This window comes from Oreochromis niloticus, linkage group LG9, assembly GCF_001858045.2.
Source record: "Oreochromis niloticus isolate F11D_XX linkage group LG9, O_niloticus_UMD_NMBU, whole genome shotgun sequence".
NCBI lineage: Eukaryota > Metazoa > Chordata > Actinopteri > Cichliformes > Cichlidae > Oreochromis > Oreochromis niloticus.
Genome location: NC_031974.2, coordinates 31,168 through 55,744, shown reverse-complemented (window position 1 = coordinate 55,744; position 24,577 = coordinate 31,168). Strand labels below are relative to the sequence as shown.

Here is a 24,577-nt window from a genome sequence, read left to right as displayed (position 1 = left end):
TTCCTGCAGAGAAGCTGCACTAACAGGTTGAAATTTCTCTTTATTAAAGTCAGTGGCAGGTTTCTTCTTCTTCTATAAAACACAAGTGTCTTTAAAATAAACTTCCTCTTTCTGAAAGTAAAGCTTCCTACATGTTCCTGGAAGTCTTTAAACCTGACAAAATTCAGGCTGTCAGGGTTAAACGTGACCCGTCTCCCCCGTATCATTACATCATCCTGGGGAAACAGTGCCAGCCCGGCTCCTACGACCTCCACCTGCTTCCATACATCCATAATTCAGGGTCATCGGGGGGTTGGAGCCTATTCCAGCTGCCACAGGGCAAGACAGCCTCCACCTACCCACTCTAATCTCACCTGCATCTTTGCATGGAAGATCCCAGATCTGCACAATTTTGGCTTGAAGTTTTTATTAAATAAACATAATTGAGGTAAAAGATTAAGGTCTAATTTTAACCATTTAAACCTAAATTCAGTCCCTGCCAGCTGGGGGCGTGCTCAGTTCAGCTCATATTTATTTATGTTTAGTTAAAACACATCATGTCTGGTGTACTGCGGTCCGTGTCAGCCATATAACATGCAAGCTTTCAATTAGAGCTGGGCGATATAAGATTTTTTCATATCACAATATGTTTTTTTCATTTCAGGCGATAACGATATATATCACGATATAAGCCAAATAACTATATATGTAAGATTTAAATGTGATGTTGCTCACAAGTAAAATGTGAAATAATCAGCAGCTTGTTTTGATTTAAATATTCATTTTCCATAATAAGTTCAACAGGGCAGATGTACTTAAAATGAGGCTTCAGTTTTATGGTAAAAATGGTAAATGGCCTGTATTTGTATAGCGCTTTACTCAGTCCCTAAGGACCCCAAAGCGCTTTACACTACATTCAGTCATTCACCCATTCACACACACATTCACACACTGGCAATGGCAAGCTACGTTGTAGCCACAGCTGCCCTGGGGCGCACTGACAGAGGCGAGGCTGCCGGACACTGGCGCCACCGGGCCCTCTGACCACCACCACTTTTATGCAAAATAAAGGCAAATATTACAATCTACACAAAAGGCAGCCGCTAAAGCGTTTAAGTTTCAAAATAGAACAAACAAAACAGACTAAATTGTCAGTTCCACTTAGAAACAAAATATTAATTCTAAAAATAAATCTTAGTTTATTTTACAGAAAAAGAGACAAAATTGACCAACTTACATAATATTGCTTTGGAAGCGCTGTCTGAGAGAAATGCTTATGTCCAGGGAGTTGGTAACGAGGATCCATTACCTTAATTAGCTGCTTGAATCCTTCATTTTCGACCGTGTTTATTGGTAGCGTGTCTTTAGCAAGACAGTAGGCTATGGCATTCGTTATGTTGCTATGGCTCTTAGCTTTTTTGTCATATGGTAAGACGCTGGCGAAAGCCGACTCAATTGACTGTTGCTGCTTCACAGGGATTCCCCTGGTTGTTTTCGATGACGAATTAGCGCTTTCAGTCAGAGATTGAGCGTGCTCCAGTGGGTGGCACTGCTTCAGGTCATAAAAAAGGTTTGTTGTATTTCCAGACTTTGTGGGAACATGCTTTCAGCACAATTTACAGTGCGCGTTACTCTGTTTTTTGTCAGACTTCAAATAGCCGAAATACCTCCACACTACGGAACTTCTCTGGCCTTTCCTTTCGACAATCTCTCCGACATTGGAACCGTCATCTGTGTTCCCTTCGGTATTCTGGTCATCAAAAACCCGGCACGGCGGCTGGCTGCTTCTCAAACAAATACACACGTGTGCCTTGGCACTTGAGCTGTACGTAACAAGTTACGTGACGTGACGCTGCGGCTGTGATTGGTTTGGCTCTGCGCTACTTAATTTTTATTGGCTATTGGGTTTTTTTATAAGACAGGAAGAGAGAGAGATGAGGCCTATCGCAATAGTTTCATTTTTCTATCGAGAAAAAGTTATTTCGCAATACATATCGTTATCGTTTTATCGCCCAGCTCTACTTTCAATCAGTCGCAAAAAGAGCTCGCCCCCTGCTGGTCACAGACTGCAGGATCAGTCCATCTTTGATATACAGTCTGTGGCCTCAGCTGCGATGCTCTGGATACAGATGTGTCACAGCAGCTGGAGGGTCAGCGGGGCTTTTATGCCTCCATGGTCGCAGAGCTGTTTAAATATTAGCACGGCCGTCCCAGAGAGGGATTTAAATTGAAAGTAGCCTGCAGCTGAATACGAGCAGACCTGAGAGGCGACTGACCCTCCATGTCCTCCGAGTCTTTCCATCGAACGCTGAGGAAAGTACTCCATGTGTTTGCTGAGCGGCGAGAACGGGCTCATTGAGATGCTGTCTGCCCCCCGAGAGCTGTAACGGGCCCCCCCAAACCCCTCCCCCAACACAACACCCCCACCAAGACCTGGCAGGTATAACTCACCGCTCGCTGTGGCATTTAATCTCAATTGAGCCAAAATGGCCGAAGGCGGCGTGACATTGCGGTGACATTAAGCAGCAGTAATCGTTGAGAAATGGCTCTTTTGAGGCCGCCACACACACACACACACACACACACACACACACACACACACATACACACACACACACACACACGACGACAGAGTGAAGCTACAACATTAACAAGTACAGAATTACTACTTGTATAAATGTGCGTGTAAATCACACACACACATTAAAGATGGCGCTGCATCCATCTATAATAGACCTGTCAGTGTGACTGAATCATGTTACTGGCTGTGAATCCTCCTGGTGTTTGGTGGAGTTTCAGACGCTGTTCTGGTGACTGCAGAGCAGGAAATCCGTCACACGAGTCTCAGTTTGGCTGATTTCAGCTAAAGCTGCTCCACTCTACAATAAGATACGACAGAATCACTGGTGTCCCCTGAAACCATGAAAACATGGTGGACGTCCATCAAGATGTGTAAATACTCAAGAACCTTCAACCTTCCTGCTCCAGGAGACAAACTGATTCGACAGATGGAGCCAAAATAAAAAACAGTAAACTCACTAGAAAAGTATTTTTGAGTGAGCATGAAGACAAACCTTCAAATATTTGGGTACAGATCTATTCGGCACGGCGCCATCTTCCATTTACAGTCACCAAGACTTCCTGAACGATCTGTTACCACAGTAACCTCACAGCAGCCATATTATTGGTCACATGATGTCATTAAAAAGGCTCCAACAGCACAAACACGGTCCAGAGGTCCAGTTCAGGTGAAGCTAGCAGACAGCTAGCAGCTACAGCCGCCTGAGTCACCATCCACCTGTCAGTCACACAGGCCACGCCCCTAATAATGCAAACTTTAGGCCTTAATACAATTCAGACAATTTACCTGCAGAGACCAAAACAACCACAGCAGCAGCTGTAAACATGTGTGTGTGTCTGTGGGGCCTGACTCAGAGCCGGAGCCCCTGATGGACCGTTTGAAGCAACATGAGCCTGCTGAGCGTTCAGCCCCAACCAGCTGCAGTGTTACTGTGTTCTACCTGGAAGACGTCCACCTGAGGAAGGTCAGCCAATCAGAACACAAAGGAAGTGTGATGCCTGAAATGTTCACTCTCTGTTGGTTACAGTAGAAAATGCTGAGGTCACATGAAGGCCCTGTTCATGCTAAGCGCCCCTCACCTCCTCCTGCAGCACTTATTTGTTTGCATTCAGTCTGAGTGAGTCTGCACTCGCATTCAACACACTGCTTTAGTTTCTCTGCTACAAACAGAGGCGGCTCTGCAGCTGCAATCCATCATCTTTACTCCCTAACTAACTTACAAAGGCCCACACACACACACACACACACACACACACACACACACACACACAGACAATTAAGAACAAACTCCAGCTTTTAAGCGTATGCGCACAATCAGCGCTGCAGAGTCACAGAAGTACGCCCACATGCGGCAGATGAATTCACACTGTACGCCCACACATGAATATAAACACAAACAACAAAAAACAAAACCACGGCGAGCGGCGCGGCGATGAGAGACGAGCGCGGCTCGAAGCCCGGCTGCAGATCCGCTCGCTTCAATCTCATTGAGCTGCTTCAGTGAGTGCCACGTAATGAAGGAGGAGCGAGGTCAGCGGGTCAGTGGGAGAGGAGAGGCGGAGCCAGAGTGACACCTCGCTCTGACCTGTGATAGGGCGACGCTCAAACTCCAACATTACGTTTCAACTCATCCCCGTGAGCAGAAGCTGGAGCTTCAGCTCGTCCCCGAGCTGTGAGTCAGTGCTGTTTGTTCAAACTGCAGGAGAGGCTGGTTTACGCCCGACGCACCGGGTTACAGCCTCAGTGAGGCGAGCTGGGACACGGCACATTTTCACCCACAACAAACAGCTTTAGTGCCAAACCTGGCCCAGAAAACTGAGAGTTGGGCAGGAGCGATGGGAGAGAGCCGGGGAGTGGTGCCCAAAGCTGACAGTGAATAAAGTCTCATCCACATGTAAGGAGACTCTCCTGGTGCATCACTTCAGAGCTGAAGTGTAAAGTAAAGACGTTTCGTGCTCTGGTTGTGTAGGTAACCATCTAAACCAGTCACACTTCAGTCTGCAGCGTTCTTCATTCGGTGGTCGGTTCAACACAGAGAACACAAAGCCACGGTAACATCGCCCGTTGTTGTTGGAATATTTCGCTTGACCTCCATCCTGGAGCAAAGGAAGCCTCTCAGGGACACACCTGGTGTGCAGGTGTTTGAGCAGCACCTGCTACCAGCTGGGCGACTTTTAAACCTGCCGCCAGGCTAGCCACGGGCATTCGACGGGGTTACCGCTTCCTGTTGCACGTTGGGTTTGGTAATGAGGGGTGCGTGCACATGTGATGTAGCCCGAGGTTGTTATGAAAGGTATCTGACTGTTTGTGTTTACCTGTTGCTTCCTCCTTCGATCTGATCATCAGAGAATGAATAATGAACACAAGGCGCGATGCTTTAAAGTGAGTCGGCTTATTATTCATTGTCAACCAAAGCAAGACGTTTCTGCCCCCACCTGCTCCGCCTCTTATATAACACGCTGTATGGATGTGTGCACAGGGGAGGGAACCTTAAAGCCAGCCTGCATGAAGCACACAGGCTCATCCAGCAGGAGCCGGGATGGATTCTTCCAGAAGCCTGAAGTACTGCAACAGGGACGTAACAGGAGCACATTCCTGCTCTGATGCACTTAATCTGTGAGTCAGTGTGGGCGGGACACACACACACACACACACACACACACACACACACAGGTCTGCTGTAGTGAAATGGGAACATAAAACACTCTGAGCCTCGGGTACTCCCAGCCAATCGGAGCGCGCTGATGCGTACGCTGTATGTCAAAGCTGTCGGCCGTTTCCTGCAGAACGCTGTGCTGACGCCGGCGTTTGTGGATGTGTGAAAACTGGCTGCAGCCTTTAATCTCACAGAGGATGAAAACACTACAGACACACAGAGAGAGACGTTGGTGTGAACCTTCAGAAAACCATAAATTTACATTTTTGGAAGTTCTGAAGTGTCTAACGGGCCTTAGTTCTACCTGTTCAGGTGCTCAGACCCTCCAAGCCGTCACTCAGGAAACACTCTGAGCTGTTTAAGTAAATAAAGTTCACTCTGAAGCGTGAAACACATCACCACGTTTAATAACCTTTACTGGAACTGTCGGTGAACAAAGGTGGAGGTCTTACTCCGGGTGCAGAGCGAGCTCCACGTGGAGGCGGATAGATGGAGCTATACGGTCATAACAAGCTTCTGTCACAGCTCACACGTTATTCTTTCCTGCAACCTCCATCGTGTCGTCAGCTCATTTTACCTCCATGGTCCATAGTTTGGGTCAAAGAGGCAGCAGTCTAAGCAGACGTCACTGAGTCGTTCCAAAGCAAACCAGGAAGTAATCTGTATTCAGCTTCTGCCCTGGAATGCCTCGCCTGGGAGACATGGTCATGGGTCATGGGGTCATGGGTCATGGGTCATGACCATGTCCTAATAAGATGTGGCAGAAGTAGAAGTAGCTGGAAATGTATAGGAGGCCACACAGGTTTGAGTTTATGACGCATGTTTAACAGTGAGGTATAAATCTGCCTTAAACCTGGGCCCATCTGTAAAACCGCTCTGCAACTGGCCACACAGGAAGTGACATCACAGATCAGGTAAAGCCAATGAAACACGTGGTGAGCGGGTCCTCAATCAAATGTTCTCTGAACTCTGAGGTGAGGAGTGAACACCGTGGCCGGCTGACATGTGAGCGGTAAATACATGACAGGGTAACATACGTGACGGCGCCCCACGGAGCACGCCAACGAGGCTGTGGCCTCGCGGCGCCGTGACACATCAGCGTGCAGCCTTCATAATTCATCATTTGTGATTTGCAGCAGTCGCGAAGGATCAGAGCAGCAAACAAAGTGTGCAGTCAGCACAAAGAGTCTGGCTACAGAGCGGTCTGACTCGATAATAACCAGGAAGACGGAGTCAGCGAGGAAATAAAGAGATAATTGCTCTGAAGTGGACATCAATCCCTCCGAAAATGACCTGAGAAAGAAGCAGAAAGGCAAAAACCAGCAATGAAAGAACTTCCTCTGACTTTCTGCTCACTCAGTTTAGTGACGTTTGGTGGGAAGTTTCTGATTCACACTAAACAGACTGAAAGTCATGTGACCCTACACACGTTTCTATTTAAGGTGTTTTTGTAACCATGAAGCAGGTTCCTCAGTAACTGAATGTTAGCCACGCACGGCTAACTCACAGACTAACAATAATAATAATAATAATAAAAGTGTTTACGAAACCACAGCGACTCAACCACCGCGTAAAGGTAAGGGGGCGGGGCCACGGGGTGAATCAAACCTCTGGCACCACCACCAGCATACAAACTGTGCACCAGCAGCTGAGCAGCTTCTGCAGGTGCAGCATGGCGGTGGCTCAGTACTTGTGACCATGTGACTGTGCATCAGTCTACCACGACAGCGCCGTGAGACGTGCGATTCCTCATCACCATCTTGGCAGCACAAACTGGATGTGACGGGGACGGGAAGGTGTGACGGTGAAACCAGTCTATCGACTGACCCACATCAGGACCGTATTTACAGACGTCAGAGTCAAACTTCATCCACCCATAAACTTCTGCAGGGCTGGAAGTCTATCGCCCCCTGCTGGCCTTCAAACACACTTCAGCCCTGGCTTTGTGTTTTTTACTGTCTTTGCAGTAAATTCCACATCCAGACACCCGCTGGTTAGCACGCCTGCTAGCGGTGCTCCATCTGTCAGCGGCGGTTAGCCTCAGATAGCAGCTAAAAATCACAGGTATGAGCGAGAGCAGCAACTTTAATTAGCCAATGAATCGCACATGTCCCCGTCTTCAGAATGTGTGAACACTGTGTGTGTGTGTGTGTGTGTGTGTGTGTGTGTGTGTGTGTGTGTGTGTGAGTGTGTGTGTGAGTGTGAGAGAGGCAGACTGGGAGACGCTCAGTCATCCATGGGGATTGGCTGAGAGGCTGCTGGTGCATTAAGGGAACAAAGTGACCAACAGTGAGGTGATTAGCCCTGACCTGCCAAGGTAATATGTGTGTGTGTGTGTGTGTGTGTGTGTGTGTGTGTGTGTGTGTGTGTGTGTGTGTGTGTGTGTGTGTGTGCGCGCGCGGGACAGGTGGTGAGTCGGTAAGCAGGTGTTCATCTGCATTCTAGTTAACCTGGTTAACCTGAGAGTGTGAGGACAGAGTGATGGTGCAGGGCTCAGGGTGGAGCTGATCACTGATCAATATTAACGTGTTTGGCTCGTTATTCCATGAATGCATCAACTTCATGATGACATTGAGGATAATCTGCCTCACGCTGGGTTCATGTCAGCGTCTGCTCACAGCTTTAAAACTTCAGAGAGGAAAAATAAAGTGAAGAAAAACATCATCGTGTAACAGAAATGCGTCACAGGTAAAGCTGCTGCAGTGACACCTCACCATCCTCTGATCCTTAAACATTATTACTTCATATTCTGACCTGTGAATCTAATCATTTTTCTTACTGTATTTTTAACTGCTGGAACAAAAATGATTTCCCAACTTCTAGTTTGGTTCATCCTCAGGGCTGAACCAAGCAGAACAAACACTGACGGAGGGAAAACTACTCGATGATCTCACTTCCTCTTCTCGACTTTTCATTTCACCCGGTGTTTTAGTGTCAGTGTGGAGGGCACGATCACAGTCAGGTCCTCACAACAACAGCAGTACAAACGTGTGTGTGTGTCACACCTGTCTCTGTATCAGTGCCAGAGTCTGCCGTCCCTCCTCCATCAGCCTCTCCACAGCCTTTGGATCCTCTACATTTCTGTTGGCCTTGAAGGCATCACGGACACGCCGTAGTGCATAGTTTCTGTAACACACACACACACACACACACACACACACAGAGTTTAGTTTCATTCATCGCATCTGCAGGAAACGTGGCAGTAAACAGAAACGTTTGTGCAGCAGAGACTGTGAAAGCCTCGGAGGACTTTCTGAAAGCTGAACAACAGCACAGGAGGGACCTGCAGACGAGCGACGACAAACAAACAAATAAAAAAGACAAATTAGTGCACATGACAAACCTCCAGGCAGCGCGCCGCAAGCTAACAGCAGCAACAGAGCGGAAAACCAGCAAAACAGAAGAACCTCAACATCAGAGACCAGCAGGTCCAGAGTCCTGACCACCCAACAGCACAGCTGTGGAGAGATGACACAGATCCTCCGTCCACAGGCCTGAACCCCCGACCCCCTCAGCAACCAGACAGGACACCTCGTCTCCAGGCTGAGGGTCAGTGCTGAGCTGCAGTGTATTTAATGAAGTAATAAAGCCTCCATCAGCTCTGTTTCAGATCCAAACCCTGGTCTCAAAATGACCTCATAGCCACCCAGCGTCCAGATGTTGGATTGGATGGTGTCCTATCAAACATCTGGAAGATGTGCACTCCAGACAGACCGTCAAGCTTTGGTCTCCTCAGGAAGCACCACGAAGAAAGTGACTAACAGAGACGCCCGAGTTCAACAAAGTTTTCTAAACTTCAGGAGTGACTGAAGTGACCAATGAGAGTGTAGGACACTGATGACATATGAGGGCTGTGACTACATTAGAGGGTTACTTAAGCAGCCAGAGGCTGGAATGTCCACTAGAGACCAACCTCCAGTGACAAAGTGATGTGGAGTCCCTTCACATCCACCAGATCACCGCGTCCTGTCTTAGTGTAGCATCATCCCGGGAATACGGCGTTCCAGCTCTGACACAGCCGGAGCCGATCGCATCGACACAAGTCGTGCTGCACAAAGCACAGCAGGAAGTGGTATGAGTAAATATAATTAATTTTTCAAAATAAAAGGTTTGGACACCTTTTATTTATTTATTTAATCAAAGCTCCTCTTTTGAAACTCTGGAAATGGAAAATAAATCAGACGTCAGTTAAAGTTTTCAACACGTTTATTTCAGAGAGAGCGCGGCTGCACGCTGGTGTGGGTCCATGTTTGGCTGTGAAGCTGAACATCATCAGAAAAGCTTCTCAGATGTTCAGTGGGGACAGAAACTCTTCAGGAGGAATTTCTACTGAAGCTTCCCGACCTGTGAGGAGCTGAAAGATGAGCCGGATTTTTCATTTCCTACATAAATATTTCTGCCGCTTTATTCCCTGTCATGGCTCCCTCTGCCTCCCTTTGCTTTTATGGCGAGCTTCCCACTCCACCTTCGAGTCTGGCTGTTTGCAGCAGCCATAAACAGATTTGCTTCCCTCTGTGGTCGAACAACATCGTTATTTTCTAGCATTCGGCCATAAAATCCAGCTTTAGGGCCGGTTACTCTGGGAGCGCTCTCACATCTCGGGGGTCTCAAAACGTCAAAACGGCGCGGCGTTAACGAGAGCGGGAATGGAAGTTTGATTTCCACGATGACACCTTTTCTACAAGAAGCAGTTAAACAAACACGGAGTTTATCAGAAGTGAAACTGAGGTACTTAAATCTCTGTTTGCAGTGACATCGACCTGACAGCCCCTCGTTTCTCCCGGTCAGACAGCCCGATGCACTCGCCGGACTGCCGGCTGTAAAGGCTGCAGGCTGTGTTTGGAGCCGGAGGGACTCCACGCCACGCTTCCCTGACCTGCGCTGATTTGATTTCCTGCAGTTTCTCACAAGAAAACACGAGAGCTGCAGAACGTCCAGAGAGCGCCGCGATCGATAAACCGATGCTCGCTGAGAGGAAACGTCAGTGTGAGAGACCGCAGACAACTGTGTGTGTGTGTGTGTGTGTGTGTGTGTTGCTCTGACAGCTCCGATTACGTGTGTGTGCACCAGTCTTCATCGTCTTCATCGTCTTTGTGTATTTATTGATGTTTTTTTAGATACTTTTGTTCAAAGTCGGGTCTTTTTCTCTCAAACTTCATCAGCGTTTATTCAGATGTGCGAGAGGCAGACGGGCTTCTAACAACAAACTCATCAAAGTCTCCAGTTTGTATCACTGCATCAACGATAATCAGACGTGTTTGAACCCAACTTTGAAAAACTGCAGTCATTTCACTGAAATGTAGAAAAAGCTGAGCCAGAGGTACGGACAGCGACATTCAGTCTCTCAAAGTTTGGACTGCTGTGATGTTTTGGTTCGAGCCATCGCCGTCTGTCCGTCCGTCGAAGAGAAACTCTGCGGTGTGTTCTGACTCTGCCTCGGGGCCTCCTGATAGAACATGTCTGTCTCACCAGGAAGGATCCTCACCACCTCACGCGTCCCCCTCTGGATGTGGAGGAGCTGTGGCTCCGAGTCCATCCCGACTCATCCGTCAGCCCGTCTCTGCACAGAGGCCCATCAGCCGCCTGCATCACTGATTTAATTCTCTCGGTCACTGCACAGTTATTTCCTGTTTTCTAATCATTGGTTCTTGTGTTGCTTTTACTTCCTTTGTTATTTTCCCCCTCAGACGTCTGTCCTGCCCTCATTATTCCACACCTGCTCCCTATCTGCCAATCACCACACACCCCGAGCTCACCTGTCAGGCTCCTCAGGCTTTTCCTGATCTTGTCATGTTTGGACAGTGTTACAGAGTTTGCCTTTTTGCCTGCTTCCGCTTGTTTTTAAGCAAAGATTTGGATTTTGGACTTGGTCCCCTCCTCCGTCTTCATCACTGGCACAAACTCCTTTAACTACGCGTTTTGGCCTCCACTGTGTAGGTTTTCTTGGAGTTGAACTGAATAAATATTTCTCTAAAGCAACACAAACTGAACACTTTGAAGGATGACTGGATTAGAGGCATTAGATTTCTGTTTGTCCACCAGAATCTTTTTTCCAACTTTTCGTTGGAATTTGGGGACCAAAGGTTAGGATCATGTTTCAGACCCCATGTCAACAATATTTCAAACGCCCGCGATGTGAAAGTGATGAACAGACGACATCATTTCCCACAGAAGTGTTTATATCAGTTTATGCAAAAAGGAGGTGAAACCATGTTTTCTTAATGATGTCGATCAATTAAACTGAACTCATCCTGTGGACAAACTCCACCTTCCCCATCTTGGCCTACAGTCCATGATGGTTGTCCCTGATGACCAGTTCTGACCAGCAGGTTCTGGGTGGCGTGGTCCTCCATCTCCAGTCTAAGACAGTCGAGCCGGGGTTTGTCAGTAGACTTTTTCCTCGACTGTCGTCTGCTGTGGACACAGACGGCTGGAGACACCAGATCCATGCAGCTGCTGATGACTCGCTGCGATCGGTTACTGGTTAGCAATAAGTTAACTTTGGTGCACGGTTCTCCTGGACACACGAAGGAGTAAGAATAACTCTGAAACACACCTGGGCAGCCCCTCCAGGTAAAGTCAGCGTGTGGGAAACGCTGCGACATTTTATATGTGAAAGGTCAAAGTCTGTGAGACTGTTTGCGGTTCTGCATCACCTGCCCGACACACCAGGGAGCGAGCCCGACATATCCTCTCTCAGATATTATTTTTACAGAGTGAAACAGTTTCTCTCTCCTCCACACTCTGAGCAGCCACGGCAGCAGCTGGCAGCGTAGGTGTTAGAAATCTGCCAGCTCGGGACCTCGCTAACCTCAAACCCGAGCAGCGCCGCACCCCAACGCTTCCCTCGGCTTTCTGCTGCATCTGCAGCCACCAGGACCACAGAGCCTGGTGGCTGCAGATAATAAAGTACACACCGAGAAGCAAATCCAAACAGACAAATTACAAACACCGGGGAATTTTCTGGCGGGAGCCGCAGCAGTGAAAATGATTATTGGTTTAATTTCCAGCGCTCTGTCTCGATGGTCTCGGAGCCTCGTTACAGCTGGCAGCTCCTCTGATATGGAGAAAGTACAACGCCGACCTTGGGAAGTTACAACAAAGCCATTCGTCTTCTCTGTCTGTCTTTGTGTCTCGAGCTCATTTAGGATTTAAGACAGAACCAATAAAAGTGTGATGGATCAGATTTACATGCCGCGGTTAAATACGACGCTCATTACAAGGACGTGACGGAGGGCGGCGAGGAAAACGGCTCGAGATTGGTTTGAAGGTGAAACAGAAAGGATGGAGGAAATGAAGCTGTGATGGAAGAAGACAAAAACTAAGAAAGAAAGGAAGGATGAAGGAAAAAGGAAGAAACAAAGGAAATGAAGCATAAACAGGAAAAGGTTGACGAGGACGGGAATGCTAACGCTGGAGAAGGAAATGAGCAGTTAAGGAAGTCGGGAAGAAAAATCAGGAAAAATGTTTTAGTGTAGGATGAAAGGAAAGGGCAGGAGGAAATGAAGACAATCACCCAGCCTGTTCTCAATGACCTGCATCATCATCATCATCATCATCATCAGGGCTGTCCGATATAATGATATATATCTGGTGACGATATAAAAACATCATTTTACGCTATCGTTTGTTTCGCGGTGTCGCAAAATAAACTGTTTACAGCAATATTTGTTCATGGTTTGATGTCTGTCAATGGAAAATTGTACTTAGTAGTTAGTATAATCTTTTAATGATATAAGTTTCCATATATGCTTAGAGGTGTATAATCGATGGTGTAGTGATAGGATGTGTGATCTGTAGAAGGCTGCAAAGGCTTTGTGTGCATTCCAGAGTGTTCTGGCTTTCACACCCACATCCTGGGAGCATGGGAGAGGTCGTACCTTCTCTTATTGTTTTATGATAGGATAAACGTATATATGTCTGTTTTAGGCTAAGTGCCTTTTGTTTAGATGAACTGTTGGACTTCCAGACCAGCAGGTTTAGGGAAGTCTTTATGGGGTCACACTCTGACCACACACACACACACACACACACACAATGATGTATAAATAAAGACCAGGGCAGTGGCACGGCGTGAGTCTCAGAGCCCTCACTTCTGTGCGGGTGCTGTGACCGGCCTTGCTTGTGAGTAAACTAACTGCAGTGTGTTTCTCCTCTCTGACTCTCAGCTGGAGAAGTGTTATTTAGAATAAATCTCTTGACACTGTCTTAAAGTTCTCTCTTTCTCTTATATTTAATATAACCACACTACAGACGGACCTGTTTTTATGCGTTGTCGTTAGCAACAACGACGGTAAAACCATCGCGTGTCCGCTTGTTTATTTTCCACATAAACCTTTCACAATAAAGCTCAAGATCCTGTTGAGACTTTTCAAAATAAACTGAATCACGTGAAAGAGTCTGCAGAGTGTTTACGGATGAGGAGCAAAAAAGAGCCGTCGGGTAACAGGCTTTTCCCCGCAGCACGCCGTGTAATAAATACCCACAAAGAAAACGGCGCCGTCACAACTTATGACTAAAAATGTATCGTTTCAATTAAACCACTCAACTGCAGGTACACGACGCTCAGCTGGAAACACTTCACGCAAGTCGAGCTGCCCGAGATTCACAGAATTTACAGAAAATGTTAAATTTTTGTGATTTATATCGTTATCGCGACGATAGATGTCTTAATATCAGGATATGAGATATATCGCACAGCCCTAATCATCATCGTCATCATCCAAGCTTCAAGGATTCTGGACATTAAACAATCCGGATGATTTTCCAATTTTTGAACATGAAGTTTGTCCGTGCTGTAAATCACAAACACCTCGTCCTCCAAACACACTGAAAGTTTGTCCGAAAGCCTTCAAGATCCACCTGAACGAAGCAAAGGTCTGTCACCGGTTCACCTATGACAGCGCTCTGAGGTCAGAGGTCGCAGCTGCCTGTTTCTCAGGAGGTGAAGACGAGCGGCTGAAGCTGCCGGCTCTGGTTCTCTGGTTACTGTGCGAGTCGACCGCCGCCCAATCTTTACTTCCGAGATCAGCGCTGATGGTTCGGTCTGAGTGGCGACACCTATCACTCGGCTAACTGCGCCATAACGGCGAGCATAAATGGAAGTGTGTGATGACGTTACGACCTAACCCCGTGTCTTTATCCTCACCGCCGCTGAAGCAGGAAAGTGCTCTTGTTTAAACTCTCTGCACCATCGTGTGGTTTAAAGCGGTATTACACAAATGTAGAACCTCGCAGTCGTTCACCTGCTGTCGATATCAGAGACGTTTGCGACATAAATCCAAAGCAGCCGTGTCTTGATTCTGCTGATAGTTTTAGTCATTCTGGAAGGTTTAAACTCGTTTAAACTAAAGTCAAATGAGCAGTTGAATAATTGCATGAGGACGGTTTAACACGTTGATCTATAAAGATGACGACCTCGCTGCACTCCGACTGACGAGTTCGGACACGCCAGACGTGGTCTGACGACCAGCAGAACAGTTCTCAGGTTTTTCCAAGGTTAGCTGCAGGCAGAGGCCGTCACCAGCGTCTGATGCAGACTCATTCTGTTCTATACGCAGGCCTGAAATATCAAACACACCACTCAGTTCAGAAAAGAGCTTCAAGGATTTCCCTCACTGGCCTTCGAGGGCTAAAGAGTTAACCTGATAAATAACTGAGACTGCAAATATCGGCCAAAGCAAATGCAGTTTTTTTTTTTAAAGTATCCCTACAGGCAGAAGAGTAAGGACAAGCACAACAGAAAAACACAACCAAGCTAAAGAATACAGAGAAGGAAGAATGAATAGAAAGACTACGACAAAGAAAGAACGATAAATCGAGAGAGAAACCAGTGACAGGGAAGTATAACTGAGTATAAACGAGAAAATGAAGGATGACGGGTTTGGGAAGGACAAACATCTTCCCAAGTTTCTCAGAGTTTGTCATTCAAACGTCCGGCCTCCTCCTCCGTCCCCTTTCAGGCTCAGCAGGGCCGGAGACGAGGTCTCGGGGCTCTCCATCACACTGATTCATACCAACCCCTCAGCTGTAATGGACCCGGTGTAATGAGCGCTGCGCTAATGAGCAAAACAAAAAGACAGACGAGAGGAAAATAAATAAATAAAAAAGCAACAAAGAGATTAGAAAGTGTTGGAAACGCCCGCCAGGCAGCTCAATATCTCCTCTGGACAGGAAGTGGCACAGGATGATGGACCGAAGGCCAAAGTCTCAAAGTCAAACTTCGCTTTGGATCTTTCACACAGACACACTGAGTATAACCTTATTATAAAAGGGCTTCGAGTTAAGTATTTATAACCAAAGGATCCTATGATCAGGTAACAGCTACTAGGGTCAAACACCTGTAAATCACCTGTTGACTATAACTACTGTAGCTCCCAGTGTCCTTTATGGCAAAGCTTTGACTGCTGGGCAGCTTCAAAGCTTCAGACTGTGGCTGCTTTTCACTCTTTGTTTGCTGACAGGTTAGAGCAGAGCAGCAGACAGTCGACGGGATGGACCACTGATCCAATCCAGGTCTGTTCTGTTTATCCAAAGTCAGGCTCATGCAGGGTCAGCAAATGTTTTCCAGACATCCTTTATCCAAAGCTACAGTTTCAATCCTGTGATATTCCCAGGATAGAGCCGATAATCTGCCCAGCAAGATAAAGGGTCTACTGAGCATGCTCAGAAACCTAAACCTGCCTGTTGTGGCTTTAAAAACTAAACTGAAAGCAATGAGCACAGTATCATCAGCACAGAAACACACGCTGCAGCCAACGCTGTAGCCGCGCATCCATCAGCACGTAGGTAACACCGCTGAAGTCTCAAACCTCGCACCAGCCGGCTGATGTTACTAACATACAGCATTCAGTCCTGTCTTTTAATAAATGTTGTTTTCTGTTCATAGAGGAACTTTAAAACACTGTAATCTAAAAAGTCCATTAAACATTTATATTCTCCTCCTGCAGCAGCCAGTTTCGACCACCGTCCAGTCCTACAGGACCCTGTGAGCCGGGCTCACAGAGCCTCTGAATGATGTCAGAGCGCTCTTAGACACCAGGGAGGGGCTCAGAGTAGAGCTGCTGCTCCTCCACATCAAAAGGAGACACTTGGTTTGTGTTTGTGACGCCTCCCAGACAAGGCTTATAAAGGTTTCTTTAACTGGGAGCAGACCCTGTCGTAGCCCCTGGAAGCTCTGGAGAGACGAGGCTCGGCTTGGATGGATGGACGCAGCACTTTTTATATTTTGTCAAAAACAACCATTTAGTTGCCTCATGGTGCTTTACAGACTCACTAATACACCGATCAGCAGAATCAAAGTTTAACTTTGTTAAAGCATCAGGTTATCTGAGTTTAAAACTGTTCAGTGATCAGTCGATTATGAATCAATACTGACAATCACTGATACTGTAATCGATGAATAATTAATCAGCGACTCTGCACTGACGGAGGCTCCCGTGTTTGAAACCTTCCTGTGCGAACGATCCAACTCTGCACTCGGGCGAGTCGTCTCGTCACTTCAGAGGGAATTCTCTCGTGTGATCTCCAGGAGATGAAGGAAGGAAGCAGAATAACTGAGAGGAGGTGAGGAGATGAGGGAAGGAGATGAGGAAGGACAGAGGAGGGTGGGAAAGGCTGGAGGAATGAAAAACAGGAGATTTCCACAATTACTTAATCATCAGAAGGCTTTGTTATCTGCTGTCAGCACACGGCTGACGAAGTCAGGGGGGAGAGGTATTTTTAAAAGAGGGAGAGAAGAAGACAGAAGGAGGACAGAGAGGAGAGAGGGAGGAGAGGGAGGAGATGGAGGGAAAGAGAGAGAGAGGCAGGAGAGAGAGCGAGAGAGAGCGAGAGAGAGGCAGGAGAGAGAGAGAGAGAGAGAGAGGGAGAGAGAGAGAGAGAGAGAGAGAGAGAGGGAGAGAGAGAGAGGCAGGAGAGAGAGAGAGAGAGAGAGAGAGAGAGAGAGAGAGAGAGAGAGAGGGAGAGAGGAGAGAGAGAGCGAGAGGGAGAGAGAGGCAGGAGAGAGGCAGGAGAGAGAGAGAGAGAGAGAGAGAGAGAGAGAGAGAGAGAGAGAGAGAGAGGGAGAGAGGGAGAGAGAGAGAGAGAGCGAGAGGGAAATACTGATGAGGACAGAGCGAAAGACTCTGAGACAAAAACACTGAATCAGTTTGTTATTTGGCGTTTTGTTGCTCCTGTGCAGAGATGATGACCTAGTTCTGACAGTCTGCTTCCTCCTCCTCCTCCTCCTCCTCCCCACTTTACTCCCTCTCTCCTCGTGTCTGTCTGCCACACCTGTGGGTTTGGGCCCTGCAGGGATTTCCTGCTTTTAAAAGTGTTTGAGCTGGAACAGGTGAGCGGAGAGGACACTGCAGGAAAGTTAGCCATGATACGGATAAAGTTTCTGAGATTGGCTGAATGAAAGACGTCAGCGTGTTTCCGGAGCGGTACGGATAAATCGGATGGTCACATGTCGGAGAACCAGCACAGCACAAGGCTGCAGCAGCACAGCAGGCCGGAGAATCGTTAAATCCTGACGAACAATAACACGGACTTGTTATTCAAGGACCCTCGGGTGCCCTGAATCCACTTTCTAAATAAAAACATGTAGAAATTCACATTTTTTTACATAATTAACAAACAAATAAAACACGGAGCGGGCTGCCTGCTGGGTTTTAACCCCAACACTGCAGAGAGCGCTCCTTCAACCTGCACCATTTCTAACGGCCTGCAGGGGGCGACTGCAGACGCCCAAGACAAAACGAGCCTCGGCTCCCTCGCTCTGTGACCTCCGACCAGAGGCGCCATAAACTCATCAGGAGTTACTGAGGTCACAGAGTCAAACGGGATTTTCATTTTTAAAAATCATAATTATTGGGGTCAAAGAGGAGGAGACAGCTGACAGTGATGCATCCGCCACACGCCTGTATCTACTACGACCTGTATAAACTCCTCCTCCCCGCGATGACATCACCAGCTCCCATCACGCCACCGCCTCCTCAGCCTGTGTAACATCCACCTTAACTGCAACGTGCAGTCATGAAGGCCTCCGTCACACCCGTGCAGCGCCTGCCTACAGCAGCGCTAAAGCTGCCACCATCACGATCATCACGCATTTATTTACAGAACAGATTCTCTGTCTTTGACTCTGTTTATGTCCGTCCTTCATATTTCACTGCACGCCTGTGCTGATGAGCTCTCGTCAGCCTTCATCCTGGAGGAACGACGCAAAGGATGCGACTTGTCTGTCACGAGCTCTCCGCCAACCAGGCCTCGCTCACTGCCAAGATGGCGGCAGCGCGAGGTCACCAGAGTGGGCGTGTCCATCTATTACACAGTCTGTGAGCTTGTCACTGAGTCGTGTCCGAGGGTGAGAGTGTTAACATGTATTTTCTACATTGAGAGAAATCACACGAGCACGCCGCTCGGGGCCTGGACCCTCGCCACACTGGCCTCTCTGCTCCTTCATCCGCTTCCCGGAAATGGAAATCCAGGCAAGGAGATCCGGCGAGGAACCAGGAGACATGACAGGACTGAGCTTAAACGGGAGAGCGGTCAGAGATGCTCGGTGTGTCGCTCTGTGGTTAAAGGCTGTTAGTTTGTTTGAGTTATTATAATTATTATTCCCAGCTCTGGGAATCATAATGAAATTCCGTCTCTAACAATATTCAAAGATTTGTTTTAAGGCTGCCCAAGGACCTGCAGATGTCCTGAATTCCCAGAGAAATAAAAACATGGAGAAATCTACATTTTTACATAATTAGAAAACAAAACAGAGCGGTGCCCCCTGCTGGTCTCAGGGTGCACTGCAGTAAAATATTCATGAGCCCCACAGCTGTCAGCCTGGTGTCATCCCCCACACTGCTCACTCTGTCCTGCCATCACAGGAACGTTGTTGTAACCTTCTTCTCCAACCTGTGCACTGTTCCTAATGTATTGGCCTTTTCACTTTCACGCGTTGGTTTCACTGCGAGCTCTGCTACCTTTCAGCTGCAGCAGCGATCTAATTTTCCTGCACAGAATCATGAATGTTTCATCCGACGTCTGTTTATCCCGCTCCTCTCCCTCTCTGGCAAAGCCCTCCAAATTCAGCCAAAGTCTCCCACCTCTCCTCCCAGGAAGGAAGACGAAACAACAAAACACAGCCTGCAGCAACGTCTGGCATATTCAGGTCATTCCACAACAACCCGGCGAGCACGCAGGTACACGGCTTCAGCACAAGCTGAGGCTTAGGAGGATTAAATGGCGCTCTCCCGCTCTCGCTTCTTTTTTATTCATTTGTTTTCACGCACTTTTTCCTGGAAGATCGGAGTAATGTCTCCACTTTGTGACTGGCAAGCAGACCGGCTTGTAAACCGAGGCACCTGCTGCTTCGCTCTCACCCTGAGGGTCCTCTTAATGTTAGAAAACGACTCTATGTGAAAATGATTCTGACACAGAAGGAGAAGCAGCAGAAAATGAGCCTGCTATCAAAACACCAGTACAACAGAGATCTCCTATCAGCTGTTCTGAGCAGCCGCCCTCACACACGGCGGCCCCAGCCTGCAAAGCTCAACCCAAAACACACGTTTAAACATGCAGGATGTTCACGTGGATCTGAACCAATGAAGCCATGACAGCTCAGAAATGATGGAGAAAGCGATGAGAAAGCATCACATCTGGACCCGCCCCTCTGTGCTCCGCCCCCCTGCGCTCCGTCCCCCCTGCGCTCCGCCCCCTGTGCTCTGACACTATTCACAGCATGAATACACACTGGTACACACAAGTTACACCCTGTAATATTGTTGATACAGCGCCAAATCACAACTACAGTCGCCTCATATTCATTCATTCATATTCATACTCTACAACAGTACAGAGAGACTCAATCAGGCAGCCGCCTGTGAGCACAGGGTGGAGACAGTGGGGAGGAAAAACTCCCTTCTCACAGGAAGAAACCTCAGACCAGAACACAGGTTCTTAGAGTGAACTAATAAAAATGTTTAAACAAGCTGAAACAACAAAACGATCTGTTGGTTTTATTATCTGTGAGTTTGGTAAAAATGTAGTTTTGAAACTTTCCTGACGAGACTTTGATGGACGTGTTTACTCAGACTCTGGGGTCTGAGACTGAGTCACTGATGGCATTAAGTTTTTATTGCAACACCTGACACATGCCCTCAATAATACAATAATAATAATATAATAAGACTAAAATGAAACTAATAAAAACTAAACTGAGAGAAGAAAACCTTCTCTGGAAACTGAAGTGGTTAAAAAAACAAAGCCTAACACAAAAGCTAACGGCTACAGGGAGTTTACTCTGGGTGGGGCAAAAGTACTCTGATTACTCTTCTCATTAGCCAATGGTTACATGTAATAAATTACTCTGAAAGTAACTAAAGATGCCCTGATCTGGTCCATGGATCAGATTATCAGTCCGATCCTGGCTCAGGAAGTTAGCTCAGGTATCGGTGATGATGTAATGAACATTCAGGTTGCCCATTTCCTGTCCAGTAAGGAGACCTGACCATCCAGCACTGAGGGTGTGTCCACCCTGTGAGGAAGATCATTGGTGGGCCTGGAGCAACAGGTATGCCAGGTAAGACAGCTGTGCTAACCGGGTGTTTGCAAAGTACGAGTAGGCAGTAAATGCATCATCGTGGTTCAGACTGTCCAAAGTCACAGACTAAAACCAGCAGCAGAAACACGGTGGAGCTGGGTGGAGCTGGGTGGAGTCTGGCTTCAGGCTGAACCTTTAAAGAGTTTATTTCCTCCATATGAAAAGGTTTGGTGCCCCCACAAAGGTTTTAACCTCCCAGTTAAAAAACAACAGTCTGTAAGAACCCGGTTTCATGCACTCACAGGTAAACCAGGCTTTCAGCTGCGCGCTCACGCAGGTGGGCGCTCACGCAGGTGGGCGCACAGCACCCTCGGCACACGTCTAACCCAGGAGGACAGACCCTTCTGTTTCATGCATTTCTTCAAACTCGAGCTTCCTCTGATTTATGGTTTCATTTCTTTAGCAGCTGGTGTCAGAATAACTTCATTTCAGGAGCAGAGCATGCTGGTACATGTAGTCATGGAGGACCACGTCCTCTCAGCAGGAGTGCAGCTGAAGGAGCTGAACTCCACCCGCAGAAAGACACCAGCGTTATTGATGTGGTAATGAACTAACCGAAGTTTGATTTCCACGAGCTCTCCTCAAACCTGGCTTCAAGCAGACACACACACACACACACACACACACACACACACACACACGTCTGAGGCGGCGGGCCGAGCCAGCTGTCTGCCTCTGGGCAGGCGGGATGAATTTATTTTATTTGGAGAGGCAGCAGGAGGAGGCCACCTCTCATCTGGCCGTTCAATAATTCAACACAGCGGCGGTCCGCGCGGAGGCGGGCGGGCAGCGGCGGCTCTCTGATGTCCGTGCGGAGCACCGAGATGCTGTCACAGCCGCAGACGGCGTCCCAGACTCACCTCAGGAAGGCAGAGTCGAACTCCAACTCCTCCCGATTTAATCATGTGCACAGGAAGGAGGAACGAACGGGTCTCTGCTGAAGGTGGAGCCGGGCGTGGACTCCACCTTCACCTGTTCAGCCTCACAGGTCACCTCTGTATGCGACCGAGGCCTGACCAGCCTGATCGGTTCTCCGCCTCCACCCGCTCACTGCGTCTGCTCGACTGTCAGAGGAGGAACTTCCTGTTTGGTGTGAACGCAGCAGGAGGAAGGAAGCTCTCTGCTGCTTTGATCCTCCATCAGGTGAGGTCGGGACAGCAGAGGTCAGCAGACTCATCGCTCCACCTGAGCCCAGCGTGGAGCTTCTGCTCCATCACTTCTGATTTACAGGTTTCTAAAAGGGTCCATGGACCACATCCAGCATGTTTGAAGATGAACATGAAAAACTGTTAAAGTTTTGGTTTCATGTTCAGGCTGAAAGTGGGTCAAAAGACTGATTTTAAAAATAAATATATCCTGAAAAGTTTTTAATATAAGAAGAGAAAATTTCACAGCTTTTCAAACTTTGAATTGTAGAAATTTTATACAAATCGCAGAAAAGGGTCTAAAAACGTGAGGATGTGAGGTGCAGTGAAGTTTACCTGAGCCTCAGAGTCTGATTACTGTTATTACAGTTTTTTATAATGAGTTTTTATTTTTATTTCACTTTGAGTTTTTGAATCCGTTTAGATGCACAATGATTGTTATTTAATGAGCAGCTCAGAGCCTCTGTGACCCGTTTGCCACGTTCTGTTTTTCCAAATAAAGAACAGAGTTTGAGTTTTGATGATGATGATGATGATGATGATGATGATGCCACCCATCCAAACCAAATTACAGCAACAAAAGCAGCACAAAGCAGCAGCGTGGAGCCCGACCAGCTCCCTGCTCTCATAACCAACGCTGTTAGATACCTGAAGTCATGTCATCATGTAGAGAAAACAGTCAGCGCGCTTCAGCAGGTTAAACTACAGACAGACACACAGACAGACAGACAGACACAGACAGACAGACAGACACAGACACACAGACACAGACAGACACAGACACACAGACAGACACAGACACACAGACAGACACAGACACACAGACAGACACAGACACACAGACACACAGACACACAGACAGACACAGACACACAGACACAGACAGACAGACAGAGGTCGGGCTGATAAATAATCAGGAACAGATAAAAATCATCCTCAAACACACAAAAACACGCAGGATTTTTGCCCTGCCACTCCACATGAAGGCTGAAATGATGGAGCTGACCCACGGCTCCAAACAAAGGTGCTTCCTTCATGACTTCCTACAGCAGAGGACACGAGGACACATGAGGGAGCGTCCTTCATGAAAGGACAGGAGCCAAGGATGGAAAAGATCCTTGGATCACCTCCTGTCTGCAGCTGCACGCTGTCAAACCTGCAGCTGTTATAAAACCTCATTTTTAAAACTAATAAAGTTCACGGTGAGTTCAAGGTTCACCGTTACTTCTGCCTGCAGTGAAACTGAATGGAGGCGGAGCTACAGTGCAGCAGGAGGAGGAAGTGAGACAAACTTCAGATGTAGCCTCGTCGTCTCATCTCTCTATATACTGTACTGTATATGGCAGAGATGACAATAAAGTTTACTTTGACTGTGAGACAATTTAGTCACTTCCTTTGAAATCCCAGCCTCAGTGACATCACCGCCCTGCCTCTCTGTCATGTGACCTGCATGAAGGACAGCATCATCTTCATCATCCACCTTCAGGACGCAGTTGGTTCCAAATATCAGAACTAATCCTGTCACATTACCAACGAGACCAGAGCCGGTCCAGACGCTCCGAGACAAACTTCTTTATTAGAGCTTTCAAAGTTCTCCTTCTCCTGGTGAGGCAGGAGGATGAGGAGGGATGTTTGTAGAAAATGTGCATCCCGGTTCTGTGTCATCTCTGACGTGTCTACATCAGGTCTCCCGGTCATCTGGACCCATTAAGTTCAACTTTGCAACAAGACCCACCTGCGTGTACCTGCCTCCATCACCTCCACCAGACAGTCACAGTGCAACACGTACAGGTATTAAACGTCCGTTAGGTTCCCCCCCCTCCCCGAGGATGAAACACCTGAGCGCCTGCGTACTCACGCCCCGAACCTGCAGCCTGAGCCCTGCAGTCACGTGACCCCGAATCCGTCAGCACAGCGCTCAACGTAAACACAGGTACGAGAGTCGCTCCCGAGGCTGTCAGCGAGCTCACACCGGCCCGCGGGGGCGCGCACGCGGACTTGTCTCACCTGTAGTTGTATGACGGGAACTTCGCGCTCTCTCGGAGCATCGTCCTGTACAGAGACATCACCTGCGATCGTGCAGCCGCTGCCATGCTGTCTGCGACTGCGCAGGTCCCTCCGCGACACTCTGAGCTGAAGGACCCGGGCACGAGGCTGACCGAGGAGCGCCTGCGCAGAAATACGAGACGCCGGGAGATTGTTTTCCGCTTCCGCTTTATCTGCGTTGCCCCACGCGAGAATCTCAGCTGTGAGTGTCACAAAGAGCCTCGCGCTCACAGGAAGTTTAATTTACTCTGACCTGAACGCGCAGTGATCACGCAGGCGCGCTCCCGACGCCCTCACAGCATCCGGCGCTGGAGTGACAGGAGGTGAGTTCGCGGTGCTCCTCTAACCCTCTCATAACGCACGTGAGCCTTTAAATCCACGCTCGTGAATGGACCACAAGCTGGTCCACGAGCCCCACTGTGGGACAGCAGCATACCCGCCCACGCAGCGCGGAACTTCCACGCTCAGAGGGCTTTTTAGGGGTCAGCATGGCAGCTGCTCACCTGACAGCTGGGGAGTGTGTGTGGTGTGGGGGGGGATGTCAGGCTTTACTTTAACTCTACGGGCACAAACTGTGGGCGTGCACGTGG

General features: G+C 48.1%; 1 protein-coding gene across 1 annotated transcript in view; it reads right to left on the bottom strand.

Moving 5' to 3' along the window:
* Positions 1 to 24,123, bottom strand: part of lyrm4b (LYR motif containing 4) — a 46,965-nt gene extending 22,842 nt beyond the window's left edge. The window contains exons 1-2 of the mRNA XM_003452369.5: positions 23,949 to 24,123; positions 8,222 to 8,342 (exon numbers count right to left, since the gene is read on the bottom strand). Of these exons, the coding sequence (XP_003452417.1) occupies positions 8,222 to 8,342; positions 23,949 to 24,034 (207 nt within the window). The 5' untranslated portion in view covers positions 24,035 to 24,123. The remainder of the gene's footprint in view (positions 1 to 8,221; positions 8,343 to 23,948) is intronic.
* Between the last annotated feature and the right edge of the window lie 454 nt (positions 24,124 to 24,577).